The sequence below is a fragment of the Prunus avium genome, chromosome 6, assembly GCF_965620075.1.
Source record: "Prunus avium chromosome 6, drPruAviu1.hap1.1, whole genome shotgun sequence".
Lineage (NCBI taxonomy): Eukaryota > Viridiplantae > Streptophyta > Magnoliopsida > Rosales > Rosaceae > Prunus > Prunus avium.
Window position 1 is genome coordinate 24,221,314 of NC_142289.1, and position 23,280 is coordinate 24,244,593.

Here is a 23,280-nt window from a genome sequence, read left to right on the forward strand (position 1 = left end):
AGGAATTAAATACTAAGAATAGAGATACACACATACTTACCAGCACCCATGAATACATCCTCAAAGATCAGCTAGGTCTTTCACAATGTTGTAATGAAAGGCTAAGGTTTAGGGGAAATGGAAGAATTGGAAGGAAAAACAAATAACTTAAGAACATACCAAGGTTGCATGCTTCATTAATCTGCAAGGCATCATTGATTTAGATTGGCATGGCAGCAAACTTCATGGTATCTCCTGGCATAGACTTTATTTTTCACACTTAGATCAAATCGAAACACTTTCATCTTCGTTGATTTGATCTGCATCTTCATTAACTTCATTGCACAGATTCACATAATCTTTATTTAGGTACATGGCTGCAACTTCCTTGCTTCAAACTTTATCTTGGCACACCTTGGTATATTTCTAAGTTATAGGGTATGGCTACAATAGGTCAAGTATCTCAGATTGAGATACAAAGGTAGGGAAATGATGAGGGTGATAGAAGAAAAGGCTTTAAGTGTTTGGCTTCAAGAGGGTTGATGGAACACACATATAGGTAGGGTGAAAAGAAAGCACATAGAATGGTTATGCACACATAGCCTAGCATCACTTCAATGAGTTCATTCATGAATGAGAGCAAGCACATGATATCTGCAAAAGAGAATCATCCTTAGTATTCAATCAAAATGGAATAATGAGATCAATTAGAGTGAATTGAAGAAAATAAGTATGGATGAGAAATAGAACACTTTAAACCCTCTCAAGAAAGCAATTAGGCTCGATATAGCTCACTAGGGTAGTCTCCACTATTTTCCTTCAAGAATTTGAGCGTGGTACTTTAGCCACCAGAATTCTAAGAGCAAAAGCTTTGTGAAGTGCAAAATTCTAATATGAAAACCTCAAATAGCAGCTCCATAGCATTGATTGTATGACATTCTTTAAAAAAAATTAAATAAATTAAAAAAAAAAATAATAATAATAATAATAATAAATAAAAAATAGTGACAAGAGAACGAAAATTGAAAACACAAATGGATAAGAAAATTGAAATTGAAAACCTTCCCCCCAGACCTGAATTGAACATTGTCCTCAATGTGAAAGCATACAAAAGATGATTGAGAACAAACAAATGATAAAGGGAAAAGTTTAGAAGAAGGTTTAGGAAAAATAAAAAATAAAAAAAATGAATATATAAGCAACTCATGGATGACCAGTTAAGGGCCTCAGAAAACACAGCCAGGGGATCCGGGAAGGTTGGAGGGGTCACAATGGTCCCGCTTAAAACCCAAACTTCTTAGACACCGAAGGTGTCGCCTAAAGAACTCCTAGACACTGTATTGACGGAAGTGCTCACTGGAGTTACCATAAGTTAGCTCATATGAAAAATCTTTTTAAATTTTTAAATTTTTAAATTTTTTTTAAATTTTTATAAAAAAAAAAAACAGAAATTTAAAATAATAACAAGTAAAGAGAAAGGATTGAAATGCTCCCCCTTGATGCGATTAGGTCGATTGCTACCAAGCACCTTCTTCTTGAACACATGGGTTGCCTCCCAAGAAGCGCCTTAGTTACTGTCTTGGCAAGACATTGTGCAATCAGCTAAGTTGATGGTACGAAGGGAAGTTGATCTACCACATGGCCAGTTTGGATGCCAGCTGAAACTCCCTCATAGAATGGCTTTAAACGTTGTCCATTTACTTTGAAAGTCGAGCCATCTTTAGGGTTTTGAATCTCCACAGCTCCATAGGGAGAAACATTGACCACGGTGAATGGGCCTTGCCATCTAGACTTCAATTTTCCTGGAAAGAGACGCAAACGTGAGTTAAACAAAAGAACTGACATACCTTTGGAGAACTCTTTCCGTTGAATGTTTCTGTCATGGTAACTCTTGGTTCGTTCTTTGTAAAGCTTTGCATTCTCATAAGACTCATGTCTAATTTCTTCCAATTCATTCAGCTGAAACTTTCTTGCATGGCCTGCCTTGTCTAGATCAAAATTTAACTTCTTGATGGCCCAAAAAGCATTGTGTTCAAGCTCCATTGGCAGGTGACAAGCTTTCCCAAACACAAGACGATAAGGGCTCATTCCAATGGGAGTCTTATATGCTGTCCTATAAGCCCATAATGCATCATTGAGCTTGGCTGCCCAATCTTTCCTTGTATTGTTCACCACCTTCTCCAGGATGTGCTTAATTTCTCTATTGCTTATTTCCACTTGACCAGAAGTTTGCGGATGATATGGTGTAGAGACTCGATGGGTGATGTTGTACTTCTTCATGAGTGCTTCGAATGGCTTGTTACAGAAGTGGCTGCCTCCATCACTAATGACAGCCCTTGGAGTACCAAACCTTGTGAAAATATTATCCTTCAAGAACTTCAGCACCACCTTATAATCATTGGTTTTGGTGGCTATGGCTTCCACCCATTTAGACACATAATCAACAGCAACAAGTATGTAAGTATAACCAAAGGAAGATGGGAATGGTCCCATGAAATCAATACCCCACACATCGAAGAGCTCCACAACAAGTATGTTATTCAATGGCATTTCATTCCTGCGACTTATGTTCCCCATCCTTTGGCACCTATCACACTTAACACAAAAATTAAATGCATCTTTAAATAGAGTGGGCCAAAAGAAACCAGATTGCAGAATTTTAAGTGCTGTTTTCTTAGCTCCAAAGTGACCTCCACAGGCCAATTCGTGGCTATGCCTAAGTATGCTTTCTTGCTCTTCTTCTGGAACACATCTTCTGATGAGTTGATCCGGGCAATGCTTGAATAAGAAAGGTTCATCCCATACATAATGTTTTACCATGGAAAAGAACTTCTTCTTATCCTGAGAAGTTAGATCATTTCTAAGAACACCACAAGCAAGATAATTAACAAAATCAGCATACCATGGCTCTTTGACTTGGGCAGCATATAGTTGTTCATCAGGGAAAGTCTCATTCAAGGGTAGCACAGCTCCTCCTTTTTCTTCAACCACAATTCTGCTCAAATGATCAGCTACCACATTCTCACATCCCTTCTTATCTCGAATCTCCAAATCGAATTCTTGCAGCAAGAGAATCCATCTAATCAAGCGTGGTTTGGCATCCTTCTTAGTGAGCAAGTATCTAAGGGCTGCATGGTCAGAATAAACAATTACTTTAGAACCAACAAGGTAAGAACGAAATTTTTCTAAAGCAAAAACCACAGCAAGCAACTCCTTCTCTGTTGTGGAGTAGTTGATTTGAGCATCATTCAAGGTTCGGCTAGCATAATGAATCACATGGGGCAGCTTGTTCTTCTTTTGACCTAAAACTGCACCAATAGCAAAGTCAGAGGCATCACACATTATTTCAAATGGTAAAGACCAATCCGGAGCTATGATAATAGGGGCTGAAGTTAGCTCCCTCTTCAAGGTAGAAAAAGCTTCCATGCAAGCTTCATTAAACTCAAAAACAGCATCCTTAGCAAGGAGATTACACAATGGCCTTGTAATGCTTGAGAAATTTTTGATGAACCTTCTATAGAATCCAGCATGACCTAGAAAGCTTCTAATTCCTTTAACAGAGGTAGGGGGTGGAAGATTTGAGATGAGGTCGATCTTGGCTTTATCCACTTCGATTCCCTTGCTTGAAATCACATGGCCTAGTACAATGCCTTGTCTCACCATGAAGTGACACTTCTCCCAATTCAAAATCAGATTTGTTTCCTGGCATCTTTTAAGCACTAGAGACAAGTGGTGAAGACAATTATCAAAAGAGGAACCAAAAACTGAAAAATCATCCATAAATACCTCAATGAATCGTTCCACCATATCTGAAAAGATTGACATCATGCATCTTTGGAAAGTTGCTGGGGCATTGCATAAACCGAATGGCATCCTTCTATAAGCAAACGTACCAAATGGGCATGTGAATGTGGTTTTCTCTTGGTCTTCCGGAGCAATGGGAATTTGATTATAACCTGAAAAACCATCAAGAAAACAATAGTAAGCATGGCCAGATAAACGTTCAAGCATTTGATCAATAAAAGGTAAGGGGAAATGATCTTTTCTAGTGGATGTGTTCAACTTCCTGTAATCAATGCAAACTCTCCAACCAGTGACAGTTCGTGTAGGAACTAGCTCATTCTTCTCATTCTTCACAACGGTGATTCCGGACTTCTTTGGAACAACTTGCACAGGGCTCACCCACTTAGAATCTGAAATTGGGTAGATGATTCCTACATCGAGTAGCTTTAAAACTTCAGCTCTAACCACCTCTTTCATGTTGGGATTTAGCCTCCTTTGGGCATCACGAGATGGTTTGCTGTCTTCTTCCATTAAAATCCGGTGCATGCACATGCTTGGACTAATTCCTTTGATGTCTGCTATGGTCCACCCAATGGCTGTTTTATGCTCTTTTAGAACTTTAATTAAGCTCTCTTCTTCATGTGAGGAGAGACCTGCAGCAATTATAACAGGGAGAGTTTCGTTAGCACCCAAATATGTATATTTAAGATTATTGGGAAGAGGTTTAAGTTCTAGCTTTGGTGGGATGACAATGGATGGCTCCAATTTCGTGGATGATGGTCCAAGAGGCTCGATTGGTGGCCTAAAGGATGGTGGGTATGGCGGAAACACTTCTAAGGCAGCCACCACTTCTTGGAACTCCGGTTCACAAAGATCTTCCTCTTCTTGTGTTAAGACAGCTTCTAGAGCATCATTAGACTTTCTCTGCAAAATTTTGGAAGAAACCTCATGATCCACAACATCAATTGAAAAGCAAGAATCAAGAGAGATAGAAGGTTGAGATAGAGCATTAAGCATTTTAAATTCAACAGTTTCACCCAAAACAGTCATGGAGAGAGTGCTATCTTTCACTTTGATGATTGTGTCTGCAGTGGCCATGAATGGCCTGCCTAGGAGAATGGGATCAACACGATCTCCATTTGGATTGTCTTCCATGTCCATCACTACAAAATCAGCAGGGAGAATTAGTGTATTAACTTGAACTAGAATATCTTCTACAATACCTTTTGGATATTTTATAGAATGATCAGCTAGTTCAAGTCGCATTGAAGTCTTCTTCATCCCTTCTAAGCCAAGCTCTTGATAAACTGAATATGGCAAAACATTGATGCTTGCTCCCAAGTCCAACATGGCTCTTCCAACCTTCTTGCCTCCAATGTTAATGGGAATGTCAAAGCTGCCAGGATCATCTAGTTTTGGTGGAAGCTTCCTTTGCAATACAGCACTTACATTCTGGTCGAGCTTTACTCCTTCATTTGGAGCGAAATTGAGCTTGTGAGTTTTCAAGTCCTTGATGAATTTTCCATATGCAGGAATCTGTTCAATAAGATCAAGCAAAGGCAAATTGATATTAACTTTACTCAAAATATCATAAATCTCTTTAAAAGCCTTATCTTGCTTTGCTTTCTTAAGACGGCCTGGAAATGGAATCTGTGGAACATATGGAGCGGGTGGCACGTATCTATCTTCTTGAAGATGTGGTGGCACAAATTTGTCATCCCTTTTATGCAATTGGAATTGATCGGATTTCTGAGAATCTGATTTGGCCTTAGGAGCAGATTGAGAAGTTTTGAGTTGTTCTCCTTCCGTGGCCATGGTCTCCTCCTCTTCATTTTCTACAATCACAACATCATTTGAAAGATTAGAATCATCTTTATTATCAATGATCTTACCTGATCTGAGCACATGAATGGCCTTGGCTTCTGGGTTCTTTGGATTGATCTCAGTTTGGCTTGGCCATTTCCCAGGCACTCTTTGAGTTATTTCAGCAGCTATTTGGCCTAATTGGACTTCCAATTTGGAGATGGCAGCTTGTGTAGTTTGCTGAAAATTGGATTGGTTGATTGCCATCTGCTTCACTATATCTTCCAATGATGATGATGATTGTTGTGGCCTTTGGAATGAAGGGGGATTTGCTTGATTCTGGGTATTTCTCCATGAAAAGTTTGGATGATTCCTCCAACCTGGATTATAACTTTGAGAGTATGGATCATTTCTTGGACCTTGGTTGTAGGAATTTACCAACTTAGCTTGCTCTTGCACAAATTCTGGATATCCAGCCCCAAGTGGACAAGCTGTGGTAGCATGGTCATGAGATTCACAAATGCTACACACTTCCTTCGGAGGGCTTCTTGAGTTTAATGCAAGAAGAGCATCTAGCTTTTGTTCCAGTTTTGAAATCTGCACACTAGAAGCATCATTAGAACCACTAATAACACGTTTACCTCTTGTATCCGTATGTTGGGTCTCCATTGCTATCTCCTCAAAGAGTTCGTACGTTTCTTCTGGAGTTTTGGTTTTAAAAGAACCACCTGCAAAATTGGTGACTATATTATGACTAGAAGGGGTTAGTCCTTTATAAAACATACGCATTTGAAGCTTCAATGGAATCCCATGATGAGGACATTGGTTGAGCAACCCATTGAATTTCTCCCATGCTTCACAAAACGATTCATCATCTTGCTGTGCAAATAACAAGATCTTGTCCCTAAGCATGTCGGTCTTTTGCGTGGAGAAGTATTTTTCCAGGAACTTCTTTTGAATGGCAGACCATGTAGTGAGTGAACCAGGCTTCAAAGAATTCAACCAATACTTCGCCTTATCCTTTAAAGTGTATGGAAACACTCTCATTCGAAGTTGATCTTCTGTCACACCTGTCAAGGGAAAAGAACTCACAACATTAAAAATATCCTTTATATGAGTCAATGGATCTTCATTAGGTAAACCATAAAAGGAAGGCAGCATATTAAGATGAGAAGATTTAAGCTCATAATTTCGAGCTACAGTGGGCAGCAAAATGCTTGAAGGAGATGCTGGAATTGTTGGGATATCAAGTTCTCCCATGAACTCAATGGCAGCCATCATTTCTTCTTCTTCTTGGTCTGAACTTGCTTCCGAATTTGAAAGTGAAGAACCGGGAAGTTCAGTGTGGAGAGCAAGACTTGTAAATGTAGCAAGAGCTTGCTCTTTTGCAGTTGACAACTCCCTTTCTAGACGATTCTGAATTTCAGAGGTCACTCGTCTGGGTTGCAATGATGGTCCTGCGTTCAAAGATCTAGAACGTTGGAACGAAGACCTCACTTGTTCAAGTAATGGATTTTTAGACATAAACTACCTGAAACAGAAAATTAGATTAATTAGAAACACTAAAAAGAATAGGGTAACCTTGGGCACATAACCAGGGAAGAACTTTCGTTCAGTCCCCGGCAACGGCGCCAAAATTTGTTGTTAATATTATGTTAACTCGCAATTGTACGGGGCAATTAGTAGTATAGCAAGACAAGTACGAGGTCGTACCCACGAAGACTGAGAAGTTAAAACTAGTTATGTACTTAGATTACCAAATTCAAGAAAGTAGGAGGTTATGTCTAAAACAGAATTTAAAACAAGAGTGGTTGTGATTGTTGAACAAAAGAAGCAAAATGAAATTGCAAACAAAAACAAGTAAACAAATGTAACAAAGAGTGGTTTTAAGAGTTGGAAAACAGATTTTGAGACTAGGGCATTCGAATCACCATAACAATTCAATTCTGGGTTATAAAGATTCAAGTAACAAGTCTAATTCAGATTCAAAGATTGATTCTAGCTAAAGTATGATTAGGCCATGGTGTTTGGTCCTAACCTTGTGTTCCTAATTCCCTAATTTGATCATTTGTTGTCTAACCTAAAATTAAGCATTAGGAACCCATTAAGCATAGAAGAACATTTTAAACAACCAAGTATGTATCTAATCCCTGTTGTCGAATGTCCATACATACTCTTCCTATTCATAGTTCAATTCGAATTAAAGCATGGTGTATACTCTTAATTCAAACCAAGATAGTTAACAAACAAGTTCTAATGGTGATCAATCATTCAAACAAGCATGTTAACTTATAAGCATAATGAATAAGAACATGAATCATGAATCAAACTTGAAACTCCAAACTTATAAACCCAGAATATTCATGTTAGGTTACATCGAAGCCCTAGTTATGGATTTAGCTACTCATAATGGAAAAGAGACTTGAACAGAAATGAGAAAACATAATGAATACAATAAGAGTAGAAAAACCCTTTTTCTGAAGTTCTTGTGGTGTCCAAGGCTTCTCCAAGTGCTTCTCCACTTCTAATGCTTCTCCAAGAGCTTCCCCACTTCTAGAAAGATGTATGAAGGATATGGAGGTGATTTGGGATGAGTTTGAGTGAGTGGTGATGGCTAAGGAAGATGAAATTCGTAGGGAAATGGAAGAGAGGTTTGCTGGAGTTGTTTTGGTGATTGTTGGAGTGTTTGGGATTTTGAGAGTGTTTGAGGATGGTTGGAGTGAATTGTGGGGGTTGTGAATCTCAGGATTTGTTGTGTCTTGAATGTGGAATGGATGTGGTATTTATAGGGAGAGGGGAGTGACAAATCTGAATTCAATATGGCTAATGCATACAACACTTGCATTATAAAAGATGAATTGGTTGATGCACTTCACTAATGCATACAACACTTGCATTATAAAATCTGAATTGGTTGATGCACTTCACCAATAGATCCCACCAGCAGCCCTAGCTCATCTTCATGTCACCATGACCAAGCTTCCAACCAGAAATGATAGCTCATACCTAGCTCACCATGACCAAGCATCCAACCAGCACATGCTGAGGTCAGCATAACCAGCAACTTCAAGGGCTTACAACTTGGGCTTCTCTTAATCAAATTAGGACTTTAAGCACTCGAAATTGAAGTTCAGAATGTCTTCTTTCCAGCCATATGTCATTTGGGCCAATCCAAGGTCGGAGGAGGAAGTTAAGGCCAAAACAAATTGCTAACTCATTTTGCGCGCTGATAAAATCCATCCTGAGCATGGCTCTGTGTTTGCTAGGTAACAGACTCCATATTTATCCAATGGGGCTGAATTTTGGATATGTTATAGTACACACCCATTGGAACAACTTTCATGAAGAATGCTGCCTCATCCGAGCTGTGTAGGTTGCTGAAACAAAGCTTGCAATATGACCTACGGAACTGGACTGGTAGGGGGCTGTAGCCAAAATGAGTTTGTCTTTTAAGCTCTTCTTCCATTCATCCAAATTAGGCCTTAACATGCTTGAATTGCATGAATTATGCTCTCTTGCTCTATTGGCCTACAAAACACACAAAGGGAGGGAAATAACTTAGAATTATAGGAACTAAGCAAAAGAAGTAAGTAAATTGGGCATGTATATGTATGAAATTATGAGCTTAACAATACACATATTGCCTAAGTTCTTGGGAAATCCTGGAGAAAATCCTAATGCACATATCCTAGACTTTGAGGAAGTGTGTTCCACAATAAAGATCGAAGGCATGAATAGTGACGAGATAAGAATGAGACTTTTCTCATTTAGTTTGAAGGATACAGCAAAGGAATGGCTTCACTATCTACCTCCAAATTCCATCACAACATGGACGGATCTTGCTTCAAAGTTCTTGCAACATTTTTTCCCAGCACAAAGGACAAATGAACTCCGAAGTCAGATTACAGGAATTCTGCAAAGGCCGGGAGAAAGCTTCCAGGATTATTGGGACCATTTCAAGAAACTTCTAATCACTTGTCCGCATCATAACATACAAGCTTGGCTTCTAATGCAACACTTCTATGAAGGACTTTTTGAAGCGGACCAAAATAATGTGAATGCAGCTGCAGGAGGAACTATAATGACCAAGACTCCAACAGAAGTGCGAGCAATATTTGATCTTGTTGCTGCAAATGCTGGCCAATATAATTCAAGGCAAAGACCAGTCAGAAAAGGGGAATCCTATGATGTAAGTACCCTTTCTAGTATGGAAGCTCAGATTGCAAACCTCACCAACATGGTGAAGAAATTGGCACCGGGATCATCCAAGGTTTGTGCATTTTGCTCCACAATTGGTCATGACACTGAGGATTGTCCCTTGGCACATGAGGAAGCAAATGCAGTGGGCTCATTTCAGAGAAATCAGTGGCCTAAGAATGATCCTTTCTCACAAACATACAATCCGGGGTGGAGAAATCATCCAAATTTCAGGTGGAGTGACAATTCGAATGTTCAACAAGGGCCATCCCAACCACCTCAAGGGCCAACTCACCCACCTCAAGGCCAACAACATACTCACCCACCTCATGGTCAAATGCACTACTACAATCCACCACAACCACCACCTCAACCACAATCTACAGGAAAATCTTTGGAAGAACTTGTTGCTTCCATGGCTAGAAACACAGATAGTTTCATTATTGAGACAAAAAGCTACATGCAGAGGAATGACACCCACATGCAGAAAACGGATAAGGCCATTGCCAATCTAGAAACTCAAGTGGGGCAAATTGCTACAGCTTTGAGTCAAAGGGAACCTGGTATGATGCCTAGCCAACCAGTGATTAATCCAACTGGGCGGGAGCATGTTCAAGCAGTTACCTTGAGAACTGGTAAGGTAATTGGTGAAATTGATGGTTCTAAAGATTTGATTCAAAATGTTGATGACATGCAGGTTGAACAAGTGGCTGAGCCTAAAGAAAAGGATGAAAGCAACAAAGAGAAAGATAAGCAAGCAGCTTCTTCATCCGAGTGGATCCCAAAGCATGAACTTGCAAGAAGGGCAAGAAAGGAGAGGGTAAGTCGTGAACCTACTGATGAAGAAATCTTACGTGCTCCTTTTCCTCACAGGTTGATGAGTTCCAAAAAAATTCAACAAGCCAAGGAAATATTGGAAACCTTCAGAAAAGTGCAAGTCAATATTCCCCTCTTGGATGCCATCAAGCAAATTCCGAGTTATGCAAAGTTTTTGAAGGACCTTTGCACCAACAAGAGGAGATTCCAAGATCATGAAACGGTTGCACTAACGGAAGAAGCTTTTGCTGTTTTGCAAAGGAAGCTCCCTCCCAAATTAAAAGATCCAGGAAGTTTTACAATTCCTTGCATTATTGGAGATAAATTGTTTGACAAAGCTTTACTTGATTTAGGTGCTTCAATTAATCTGATGCCTTATTCTGTTTTTGAAGCCCTTAACTTAGGTGATCTTAAACCAACTGTCAGCATTCAATTGGCGGACCGATCAGTGAGATATCCAAGAGGAATTTTGGAAGATGTACTTGTGAAAGTAAATGATCTCATCTTAACAGCTGACTTTTTGGTGCTAGAAATGGAAGAAGCTCCTATTCCGGGTGCGGATCTTCCATTGATTCTTGGCCGCCCTTTCATGGCCATTGCAGATACTGTGATCAATGTTCGACAAGGAACATTGACAATGACAGTTCAAGGGGAAACAATAAAGTTCAAAGTATATGATGCCTTCAAACTCCCCAATGATGAACATGAATGTTTTCGTATTGATACATTGTGTCATATTGTGCAAAATACATTTAATAGTACTCATGGTACAGATTCATTAGAAAAGGTGTTGACACAAAATCCTCAAGTTGCTGAAATTGTTGACGATGAGTTACTTGAGGCTGTGAAATTCCTTGATGCATGTCCAGCCATACCACGTAAGTACACTCCAAATTTTATACCTTTGCCAGTCAATACTGAAAAGCTTGTTCCTTCTCTTGACAGGGCTGATCGGTTCATAATTGTATATCATTTTGTACCCTTCTAGCTTATGATTTGGTTATGTTATTGAGTTAAACTTGTGCTTTTAATCCATTTTCTGTTTTGATAAGTCCATAATTTCATACACTTGCTTGCCTTCTTTACTTAGTGATTTTGCTTAGTTTCTCTTTATTTTGAGTCACTTACCTCTATTTGTGTGTTTTGTAGGTTAAGATAGCAAGAGATCACATTTGATGCAATCCATGCATGTTAAGGGCTGATTGGCAAAGAGCAAGAGCTTAAAGACAAAACCAAAGTTGGGCCACACTTCTTGTCAGTCCAGTTTCGTAAGTCACCTTGAAGGTCTCATTTCAGCAATCTGCACAACTCGGATGAGGAGACATTCTTCATAGAAGTTATTCAATTGGGTGTCTAGTATAACATATCCAAAATTCAGCCCAATTGAACATATGTGGAGTCCTTAGCCCGTCCAACACTGAACCATGCTCAGGAGGATTTGCAGCTGCCAGCTTTGAGCCTTGTCTCCTCCTTTAAGCCATGTGCCTCACCCATGCTGCAACTGACTTTGGATCCAACATAATGAGTGAAGTGGGGAGGCATTCCAGCTATGAAATTCTAAAGGAGCAAGTTGGTACATGCTGGAGTTATTATAGAGAAAGCATGTGCATGCATGTAAAGCAAAGAAATGAAATGAAGTCAATTCCAGTCTCTGTTCGGCTGCCAACTTGCAAGGCCCAAAACGCACACTTCTACTGCTCCTATAGGAATACTTTCTTCATAGAAGTTGTTCCAATGGGTGTCTACTATAACATATCAAAATTTGAGCCCCATTGGATAAGTTTTGAAACCTCTGGCCTTCCTACACCAAGTCTGGTTCAGAAGACTCGTTTTTGTTCAACAACCAAAAGAAGACCACATGGGTTGGCAGCAAAAGGCAGCCACAATTGATCTTAGCGCCTTAACGATGCTCTCTAGGCCTACCGAACTGCTTACAAAACTCCAATCGGTATGTCTCCATTTCGCTTAATCTTTGGTAAACCTTGTCATCTACCTGTCGAGCTTGAACACAGGGCCCTTTGGGCAATTAAGAAGTACAACTTCGACATGAAGGAAGCAGGAGATATCAGAAGGTTACAACTGAGCGAACTGGACGAGCTTCGCAATGATGCTTATGAGAACGCAAGAATTTACAAAGAAAAAACAAAGGCGTTTCATGATAAGCATATCATTAGAAAGTCGTTGGAAGTAGGGCAAAGAGTATTACTCTTTAACTCTAGGTTCAAACTCTTTCCAGGTAAGCTTCGTTCCCACTGGACTGGCCCATTTGTTGTTACTAATGTCTATTCCTATGGTGCAGTTGAAATCCGACCAATAGGCATAGGAAAGGAATTCAAAGTAAATGGGCATAGGTTGAAAGTCTACCACGAAAATGTTTTGCATCAAGAAGATGAAGTGCTCCACTTCATTGATGTACCTGCTATGGTGCAAAACTGAGTTGGGAAGGTAAGTCCCAAATTGATCTAAAAAAAAAAAAAAAAAAAAAAAAACCAGAAAACGACCGGTCGCTTTGCACTTGCGACCAGTCACGAGTCGCGCAAATAAAATTTTCAATCTGTGTACAAACGACCGGTCGCTTTTGCCTTGCGACCGGTCGCTCGTTGGTATTTTGGAAGAATTAGACTCTGCCTAAAAACGACCGGTCGCTTTTGCCTTGCGACCGGTCGCTCCTTTGGTTTTCTGAGAAAAATTGAATCTGTTTCAAAGCGACCGGTCGCGCTTCGCGAATTTCTTTGTTTTGAATTTGTTTCAAAGCGACCGGTAGCTTTCCACTCGCGACCGGTCGCTTTCCACTCGCGACCGGTCGCTCATCGCGATTTTTTTTTAAAACCGTTCCTTTTCTTCTTTTCTCTCTTCTCTCTCCTCACTTCTTCTTCTTCCCAGCTTCTTCCCCTTCGTTTTCTCTCTTCTCCCTCCCTCTACCTCCCTCACAACTCACCCTAATCCTAACCCAAATCACACTTTTCTCACTTAATTTTTCGAGTAGAATCCGTTTTTGGCTTCTATTCCTTGAAATTTCAAGTGTTTTCATCAATTTTGGAGGATTTTCAGTTAGGGTTACTGTTCACCCAAGGTAAATTTCGAATTTTTCTTTGAGTTTTCCTTTGATTTTCTTAATCTAATTGCTTTTCTTATTGTTTATTCGTGATTCTAACTTGTTTTTCTTTGTTTTTGTTGTTGATTGTGGTTTGTGGTTGTGTTGGTGTGATTTTGCTCAATTGGGTATGTTTTTCTCACTCTCAATCTCTTATTTGATTATTGTTGTTGTATTTGTGGTTAATTTTGACATTTTGTCATTATGGTTGATTGTTGGTAATGTTGTTTACATTTTTGAATTTTGGCATAATTGTGCATTGTGTTTAATTTTGTGGCATTGTGGAATTTTGCTTTGTGATTAATTTGTTGAATCGTTCGAATTGGTGCATAATTGAATTGTGGCAAATTTTGGCTATGTGCATGCATTTTGGTTTTGATATTGAATAATTGTGGCATTTTGCATGTTTGGGAATTGTGGCATGAATTTTGTTGTTGTCTTGCTTTGTGCATATTGGTTTATTTTTCTTAGATGTCTAGAGCTAGAAAAGGTACCAGAGGGGGTGCATCTTCTTCCGGAAGTGCACCTTAACCGGAAGAGGCAATTCTCACTGCCACTGTGGTTACTGAGCGTAACCTAGATCTTAGTCCCTCCATCCAAACCGCTGGACTTATTCAAGTCCGGCATCTTCTTAGGGACCGAAACCTCTTACCTTTAGCTCGTCTCTATAAAAAATACAATGAATCATTTGTGCGAGAGTTTTATGCTGCTTTCCCTAGGGAAGAATCTAGAGATGATGAAGATGATGATGATGTGCCCCTTAAGGTTCGGGGCAAAACTTTTGAACTATCCACCTCCATTATCTCTGAGGTTCTTCACATACCTGAGAGTGGCACTCATAGTTGGAGACAATATTTGGGTAGGGATTTTGACATGCAAAGCGCAGCTGAAACACTTTTTTATGCTGACCCTGCTGCCTTTGCATCTCAACCCAAAAAGACTGTCCTCATTCAGGGTAAGTTGACACCCTACTTTGCCATCCTGTGGAGCTTTGTGCGCCACAACATCTACCCATCCGGCCAACGGTCGGAAATTCCCAAAGTAGGAGTCATGATCCTGAAAATTTTGCATGAGGGAACTTTTCCCCTACCTATTGTTGACATCATTTTTGAACGCCTGAAGGCTTGTGCACGTAAGAAGAACATCATATATTATCCTTGCCTTGTTAGCATGATTTGTGAACGCTCAGGTGTTCGGGCTCGCTCTACTGATATATATGTTGAGCCCATGGGTCCCATTTCGGACACTTCTGTGTCCAAGAGCATCTCTCAGAGGCGCCATGCACACGCACCTGCTCCAGTGCCGCCCCGTATGCCACCACCACATGGGCCAGCCCCAGCACCGCCATTCCCACCTGCTTCCACTGTCGACACTTCTGCTTGGGAGCCCTCTCTACAAGCCATTTGGGACTTGCAGATGCTTCACCACCAGCAGATGCAGCTTCACCACCAGCAGTTGCAGCATATGAGCATCTCCATTGACGCCATTTGGACGCACCTCCAGATGCCAGGTCAACCCGGGACCTCTGCACATGATGATGATGTTGTTGATGATGATGGTGATGGGGATGATGATGTTCAGTAGTACTTTGCGTATTGTACCTTTTTGAGCTTTTCGTTTATTTTGTTTTTGGATTTTATTTTGAGATGGTTGTTAGTTTGTTATTTCAACTTTTATTATTAGTTCAATCTTTTTTTTGTTGTTGTTTACTTTTCCTTTTATTTTGTGATTATCCATCCCAATCTTTCTATATGGCATTGTTTAATTTTAAATCTCCATCAGCTTTAAACAGTGTTTCATATAAGTTTGGGAAGTGTTTTCAATTCATTAATGCACAATCAGAACTTGGGCGTGAATGCTTCTTCATTTCATAACATGTGATTACATACACACTAGTGAAATTGCGTACATTAAATTCCTAATCACATGTTCATTGTTGCATTCTGCGCCCCCAGAGGCTTCTGCTAATTGCCTCTGTCTGTTCTTGCTTGTAGAATCTGCAGCAACTCTACATGATCTTCGTTCCTTTTCTGCAGCATCTCTACATGCTGGTTGGCGCTGTAGAGTCGCTTCTGCAGGTCCGCCACCAGAGCTTTCAGGGCCGCCACCTCCTCACTCAGTGCCCCGCACTCTCGTGTTCTCGCCAGTAGGCGCATGCCCAAATTTGTGGCCGAGACCGCGTTGAGCACGGTTAGATTGTGGGACTCGTTCACTGCCATCTGGTCAGACCTCTGCGCCACATGCAGATGATCTGCAACTGTCAGTCTGCTGACAGTCATGCCCTCCGGCATTACTGCCCTCCGCGGCACCACCTCAGAGAAGTTCGAGGCTGAGCCATGGTGGTATGAGGAGTTTGGGAAGATAGGGTTTGGAGGAGCCCGTGTCTGGGCTTTTGGTGGTGCAAGGGACAACTCAAGGTTAAGGTCATCAACAAGCATATCTGGGGATGCCATTGATTTTTCTGTCTGGGCTTTTTGATGGTTTTTCTTGAGTTTGCAGGTTGGAATGCAGGATGCTCCTTCTTTCAACCAAGAAGTGGTTTAAATAGACATATGCTCATAAGGGAGCCGACACCACTTTGCATCTCTTACGCAATTTGCGGTTGCGTCCAGTTGAAAGGGGAAGCATTTCTACTTTCGCTTTGCTTTCTTTTCCTCCCTGTTTTCTGGTGCATTATATTTTGATTTCTTTTCGGTTTGTCGTTTTTGTTTTATTTCAGTTGGGGAAGTGTGATTTGTGTTTTTTTTCGTTTGTCGCATTCCTTTTATTCCGGTTTGGGGAAGTGCGTTTTGTTTTTCTTCTTTGTCTTTTGCAACTTTCTTTTCTTTTATTTCCGGAAACGAGAAATTTAAAATTAAAAAAATATATATATATATACACGGAAAGGGCAATGACAACCAGGCACACCACTAATACATTAGAAATTATTCTTTCACAGTGCTCGGTGTCTCGGCCATTGGACCTTTGAGTTTAGCCCTATGGCTATCCTCTTCCGGGGCTTCACGCACAGCCTCTTGGGGCTCATCACTCGAGCTCCCAAAGATCGCACTCTTAGCTTGAGCGTACCTACTTTCGCGATCTGTTTTCTTGCGTTTACCGGGTTGGTCCAGGTCCTCCAGCTGCTTTCTCATGTCATGGGCGTAAACACTTACCATCTTTGAGAGATTTTGGTTCTCTTCCCGCAACGCCTCCAGCTGGTGTCGATTCACCTCCACTATCCTTGCCCTTTCCCTTTTTAAACTTTTAATAATACTCTGGCACTCTTCCACCATACTTCGCTCCGCCGCCAACTGACCTCTTAGCACCTCCACCTCATGGGACTTCGCAAGTAGGTGATGACCCACACTTGCGACTGTTGCGGCGCTTTGCACGCTTAGTGTCAGAGCATCGCTCACGACCCTGTTGTCATCCCTTGCTCCCAGCACCCGTATATCCTTGGGAGTCACTAGATTTCTAGCAACTCCAAGGGCAACATCGTTGTCCAGCAGTATCGAGTCGTTCACTGTCACGTGCCCCCGTGCAGAGGCAAAGTAGGGCATCCACACTGGTGCCACTGCTTGGCCCCGAGTCTGAGTCGGTGGAGCTAGGTTGAGATCTAGCGAGAATGGGTAGGAAGAAGCCATTTGAACTTTCTTTTCTTTTGTTCTTTCTTTTCTCTGTTGTGTGTTTCTGCGTTTGTGTGTTTTTCCCCAACTCTTTCTCTTCTTCTTTTATAGAGTTAGTTTTTTCCGTAACCCTAGCCACTGCGCTTCTGCGTTTTGCGCAGCCCTTACGGCCTATCCCCTTAGGTCACCTCACCTGGTCCCCAACCCCTTTAATTACAGTTCCGCCTTTCAGCGCTTTTGAGAAACGAAAGTCGTCACGCCTTCCTATGAAGCCAATAATTCTGGCTTTGGGACGTGAGAGGGACCTCTGCTTGTCGACACGTCTCTCACTTTGTATCCCGTGACTCACAGGTGCCGAGACTTTAGGGCCCACTTTTTCTATTTTACTGAGTCCTCGCTCTTTGTGCTTCTGACTTGGTTTCTTTGTTTTATTTACTTTCTTCGCTTTTGGGCTTTCGTTTGGGTTGGGTTTTCATTTGGTTTGTGCGTTTCTTTGGGTTGGATTTCTGCATACGTAGGACTATTGTTAGGGCTTACTGTTTGGTTTTGTTTGGTGTTGTTTTGTTTTGTTTTGTTTTGCAACCGTGTTGTAGTTGTTTTTCTTGTTTGTTCTTGTATTTACTTGCTCTTTCCCTTTATTTCTTGTTATAACGTTGTTGATGCCTGAATTCTTTAACATTGGGGACAATGTTTATTTCTAAGTTTGGGAAGGGATAGCAAGTCTTTTTCGTTTCGCTTAAATTCTTGCTTTAATTTGTTCTGTTTTCTTTTCAGTTTTGAGTCTTTTTGTTTTCAAGTCACTTTCCGGACATATATGATGAGATTGTGATGAATGCTTAAATGACTTGATTGAAAATGCTAAAATAATAATAATAATAATAATAATTTGTTATTCACTAAATGGCATCGTTCTAGCATGATATGTTTGAAACCCTCTACGCACTTGCCATTTGATTCATAATTCTCTAGTTGAGGGACTTGCATGATCCAAAGAATTGTATCAAGCATGAATTAGACTTGTATAACCATATAATGTGAGCTTTGAGCCTTTTGCTTCAATTCATGAGTGTTATACACATATTCTTACTTTTCTTGTCATCTGAGTAGTTGTTCGATCTCATTATTCATTGATTTGGTTGAGCACTTAAAAGTCACTCATTCTTGTGCAATTTGATTACATGACATTTGAGAAATGATATTAAGGCCCTCTTTGGACCGTTTGTGCCTTTCAAGCTAACCCTATGCATGCTTAAGCATGATTTTCCATTGTTAACCACCTTGAGCCTATATGTATGCCTTTTCTTTCAAGTAACCAGTTATTACTTCTAGCCTTAGCCTGAAAAACAAGAATTTACCTTTCTAAGGAACTCGTGAGCTTTAATTTAGTGTGTTTTTCATGCTAAGTTTGGGAAGGGTTATTACTTTCAAAAAAAAAAAAAAAAAAATAGAATACTTCACTAAAAGGGTGAAAGAAAAGAGAAAAGTTGTGGTTAAGTGGCAATGGTCTCAAATTCAATTCCATGTTTCTTGGTTGTTCGAATGGAAGGAAGGAGTGTGAATCATAATTAGTGGAGGTATAAGGCTTCGTGGTCTATTTGATCACCAAAAAAATGAGTGAAAATCTCAAGCGTGATGTTTCAAAGTCTTTTAGTCAACGATTATATGCTCTTGAATTATGAGTTCCTTGGACTTTGTTGTATCCATATCCTTCATTTCTTACTCACCTTACACCCTTAGCCCCATTACAACCTATAATAAAGACCTAAATTGATCCTAAATGTCATGTGGTTGAATTGCACACGTTCTTCTTCTTTTAAGTGTTTAGCATCCTTTTTGAGATCATTTTCATGCATGTTCTTCATCTTGCTAATTGTGAGTTAAGTCCCTTATGGTTTAACTCTATTCTCATATTTATTATTGAGTGATGCATTGTAACCCTCTTCCGAGTGATTCATTTGTGAGAGGACAACTTTGGTGAGATTTGAAGTTACTTTTGTGCTTGGTATGATTTTTGAAGTTGTGTGAAAACTGAAATTGGAGAATGAGTTCCATTTGGCCATCACACTACTACACTTGAGCATGTTGTGTTCAGAACTTTGCTGCCTTGTGAATAATGTCTAAATTGAGTTTTTCTTGTGAAAACTTTTAAGTCATTTGCATAAGTCGCTCTTTCTTTGGAAAGTGTTCGGAAAGTTTAGTTTCGAGTCTTGTTTTAGTTTCTGTTTTGCTCGAGGACTAGCAAAAGATAAGTTTGGGAAGTTTGTTCGGTTCATTTTTACACATGATTTTTCATGTTATTCACCCACTATTTTGAGTTAGTTCTTGACATTTTATAGCTTTTTACTTCCTTTTTGTGTTTTCTTAGATTTTACCTTGGTTTGAATGAAAATGAGCTAAAAGTGCATTATTGGTTATAAATTCTGTTTTTGTTCATTTTCGTAGGTCAACTTCTTGGCCTGGGATCAACATGCTCTGGTGCTCGGATGAGGTCATGATCTTCATGAGACTTGTTCCAATGGATGTTAACTACAACATATCCAAATTTGAGCTCCATTGGACAAGTATTGCCTATCCATCCAATCCAACATGTTACCACAGCTTTGGAAATCCGGAATTGTCCAGCTTTTACCTCCATTGTGTCACTTGATTCTTCTTGTTACCATAACACTTGGTAACAAGAATTCACCTTAGTAAAAGAGATATTTTCTGAGGGATAGAGCATATTTTCTAGGACAAAGCTTCATAATGGCAAGGGGAAAATGGGCAAAAGCTTTAGAGAAAGAATAAGTTTTATATTAAAAGTGAGCTGGAAAGAAGGGGCAGAAGTCAAAAGGGATTGCAATCAGATTTGGGGGTATCATTCAGTTTTGGGAGAAAGAGAGAGGGGCTGGTACGTGGAGACTTTGAGCAGATTTTTGGGAGAGCTTGAAGGAAGGAGAACAAGGTGCAGCCAAGGAAGAAAGGAGAAGACTTCCACCATTGAAGACTTCAAGCTTTCATCATTTCCAAATCTGTAAACTCTTTCTAGTTATATTTCGAATTTGTGTTTGAAATGATTATGAGGAACTAAACTCCATAGCTAGGGCTTAGGTTGAAGCCCTAAACATGATTACCTTATTGTTTTGATGCTTGAGTGTATGAATTTCTAGATATTGTTGATGAATTCCAATTCACCAAATTAATCTATCCTTGATGTATGTTCTTCTTTGATTGATCACCTTTGAAAGCATGCTTCTTGAGATTGTTGGGATTATGTGTATCTTCATGTTATCCTAAGCAATAAATGGATGAAGTAAGAATCATCCATGTGAATTGGTTTCTTGAATACCTAATGTAAACACCATGCTATTAGGATTCTTGTGATGTTCATATTCTCTTTGAACTTAATGGGTTCTCCTTGTAATTGAATCGAAGTACGAACCATACCTAGGTTCGGTTATGGGGAGGGCACAAGTATTGTAGCACGAACCATGCACTTTACGTGTATTAGAGAGAATCAATGCGTCTTGAGCCACGACCCATGGTCTTGATTGCGAACATCTTCATCAACACGTTTAGAGTTCATCACTTGAGTATCCATGAACATTGGTAGAATTGTTTAGGGTGGATTCCGAAACCCTAGTGTTTGTTACATCTTGATTTCACTCTTTGATAATCCATCTCTGCCATTCTCATTTAATTCCAAAGTCCATTTACTTTCATGCAATAGAAATAGGTCACTTCAAACAAATCAAACCCCCCCCCCCCCCCAATGTGTGTGTGAGTTGCGTGTTTGACACGTTACGTGTCTTTGTTACTAAATTTTATCTGTTTCCGAAATTGTTTTGGACTTTTGGTCCACGTTGTGTTCTTCCATTTTCTGTGCTGAATCCAACCGTATAAAGAACGTGAATTTTGGACATACGGTTGGAAAGTTATAGGCAAAACACTGGACAGAGGTCGAAACTGGAAAAACAGAGAAAACTACTCTGCCCAAGCACGACCGGTCGCTAGTGTCTCACGACCGGTCGCTCAGCACACAATTCTGAAGTTTCGAATCTGACCTAAAACGACCGGTCGCTTTTACCTAACGACCGGTCGCTCTTACCTAACGACCGGTCGCTGGTCACTGTTCACAACACAATTTTTTTTTTTGTTTTGTTTGTTTCTTTTACATTTCTTTACTTTCTTTTTAGTTTCAAATTTGCATTTGTGCATTGTGGTGTGTTAATTAAGTGTTCTCTTTGTACTCGAATTAGAACTTATAGGAAACCGACAAGTTCTTCGTGGGATCGACCCCGTACTTACACAATCTATACTTCGATAGATTCGTGCACTTGCGGGTATTTTTAATTGGTTGTTTGCACATTAATTTGTGCCCTTTTAGGAATGCAACAGCAACAAAAAACTAGTTATACATAATCATAGAATTCAACATAAGCAAAAACATAAGGAAGAAAAAATAAAACTTAGCCAATTGTGGTACTCTTCTAGCATCTCCAATCTCTCCAAGTCTTTGCGTAACTCCAAAGGAGTTGTTTCTCATCCTTAAATTAAACACCACCCGTCTATTCCTACCCCAGCTAGGCTTTTAAAGCAGCCTAAAAATAAAGAAAAATCTAATCAAAACATAAATCCAAAATGGGTAAGTAATTGACTCATTTTCCTACTTTGACTGGGATAACACGTCAGTTTATTTGCACGCACGTTTGAGGTCGTTCCTCCTCCAAGCAAATTTGGGAAAAATATGTAAACTGTAGGTCTTTGTCTTATCTTTCCAACCATATATCACACATCTTGAGGAAAAATCAGAAAAGTCTTCAAATAATCATTCTTCCACAGCAGCATAGTTTTGACAAGATTGAACCTTATGCTGACTTAACTTCAAAGACTGCTCTCATTGGCTGCTCTGAAAATTCTAGAAAAATTCCACAATCATCTTCAAGATCTTAGCTTTCATTTTTGGTCTTGTACAAAAACTCCACCAAAAAGTCATATTTCCGTTGAAAACCAATTACTCCAGAAAGCTGAAAATTGAGAAAATAAAGTAATAAGTTCTTTTTAAATCCAATTCTCCTACAAAAACTAAGTATAAAGAGTACATAAATGTGTAAATTTATGAACTTATCAAATACCCACAATTTAGATTTTGCTAGTCGTCAAGCAAAACAAAATGAAAAATAAAAACAAAAGAACAAAGACTAAACACAAACAAGCAATCGACTAACTTCCCAATAATGATCTTAGAGATAAGATCACCACCCTTTACCTAACTTCCAAGAAATAAGCAACGATAACTCAAGACATTATCGAAGGGTTAACCAAACTTTAATTGAACAACTTGGAGTGTAGTGTGTGAAATAACCAACATTAATAAAACCCACGACTTAAGCTTCACACAAGTTAAATAACCAAATAAAAACAAGCTTCAACTTCAAATCCTCATCAAGGATGTTCACTCCAATAAAAGCACTCGAAATTTGACTAGTTATTGTCACTCATAAATATGTGAGAGGAATCTAAGCAATAGGATGTATTCACATAATTGAAATAAAAGTACAAGACATGAATAAAAGATCTCATAGAAAGATATCGCATACTTGAACACATTTAAACCTTCCGACCATAGTCCTTCCACACCTATTCTCCACATGAGGAACCACACTTCTCCTTTGATCAAGTAGGGCTTTCATTAAGGTTGTAATGGAGCTTAGGGTGATGGGTGAAACTAGAAAAAGATATGGATGAACAAACGAAGTCTAAGGACTAAGTAGAGCTTTCCATGCAATTATAACATCTTGCACTTTAGCACATAACTTCATCTTGATACTGTCTAGAGTTTTCTTTTTCTTTTCTTTTTTTTTCACAATTTTTTTTTTCTAACTCCATTAGCTTTCTAATCAACCCATGTAGTGAGTGTTAGGCCAATGACTCCCAAGTTAGATAGCTTTAAGGCATTAAATGTAAAACACTCCTAGGGCTTAATAACTCGAGTTGAAAAGACTTCGAAATTAGCTTCTTCTT

At 39.6% G+C, this 23,280-nt stretch overlaps 1 protein-coding gene and 1 non-coding gene across 2 annotated transcripts; both read left to right on the plus strand.

The window, feature by feature from the left end:
* Positions 1-6,370: 6,370 nt before the first annotated feature.
* LOC148293878 (small nucleolar RNA R71) lies at positions 6,371-6,477 on the plus strand. The gene has a single exon (XR_015836857.1). It is a non-coding gene; the product is annotated as a small nucleolar RNA R71 (small nucleolar RNA).
* A 7,666-nt stretch (positions 6,478-14,143) lies between these two features.
* LOC148293879 (uncharacterized) lies at positions 14,144-15,140 on the plus strand. The gene is made up of 3 exons (XM_088255621.1): positions 14,144-14,162; positions 14,253-14,903; positions 14,935-15,140. Exons 1-3 carry the CDS (start codon positions 14,144-14,146, stop codon positions 15,138-15,140), a joined length of 876 nt encoding a protein of 291 aa, XP_088111747.1.
* Positions 15,141-23,280: the final 8,140 nt, after the last annotated feature.

What these genes read in the sequence shown, in the direction of transcription:
- LOC148293879 (XM_088255621.1), top strand. An exon ending in TATATATGTTGAGCCCATGG is followed by an intron (nt 14,904 to 14,934) that starts GTCCCATTTCGG and finishes TGTGTCCAAGAG; the next exon opens with CATCTCTCAGAGGCGCCATG.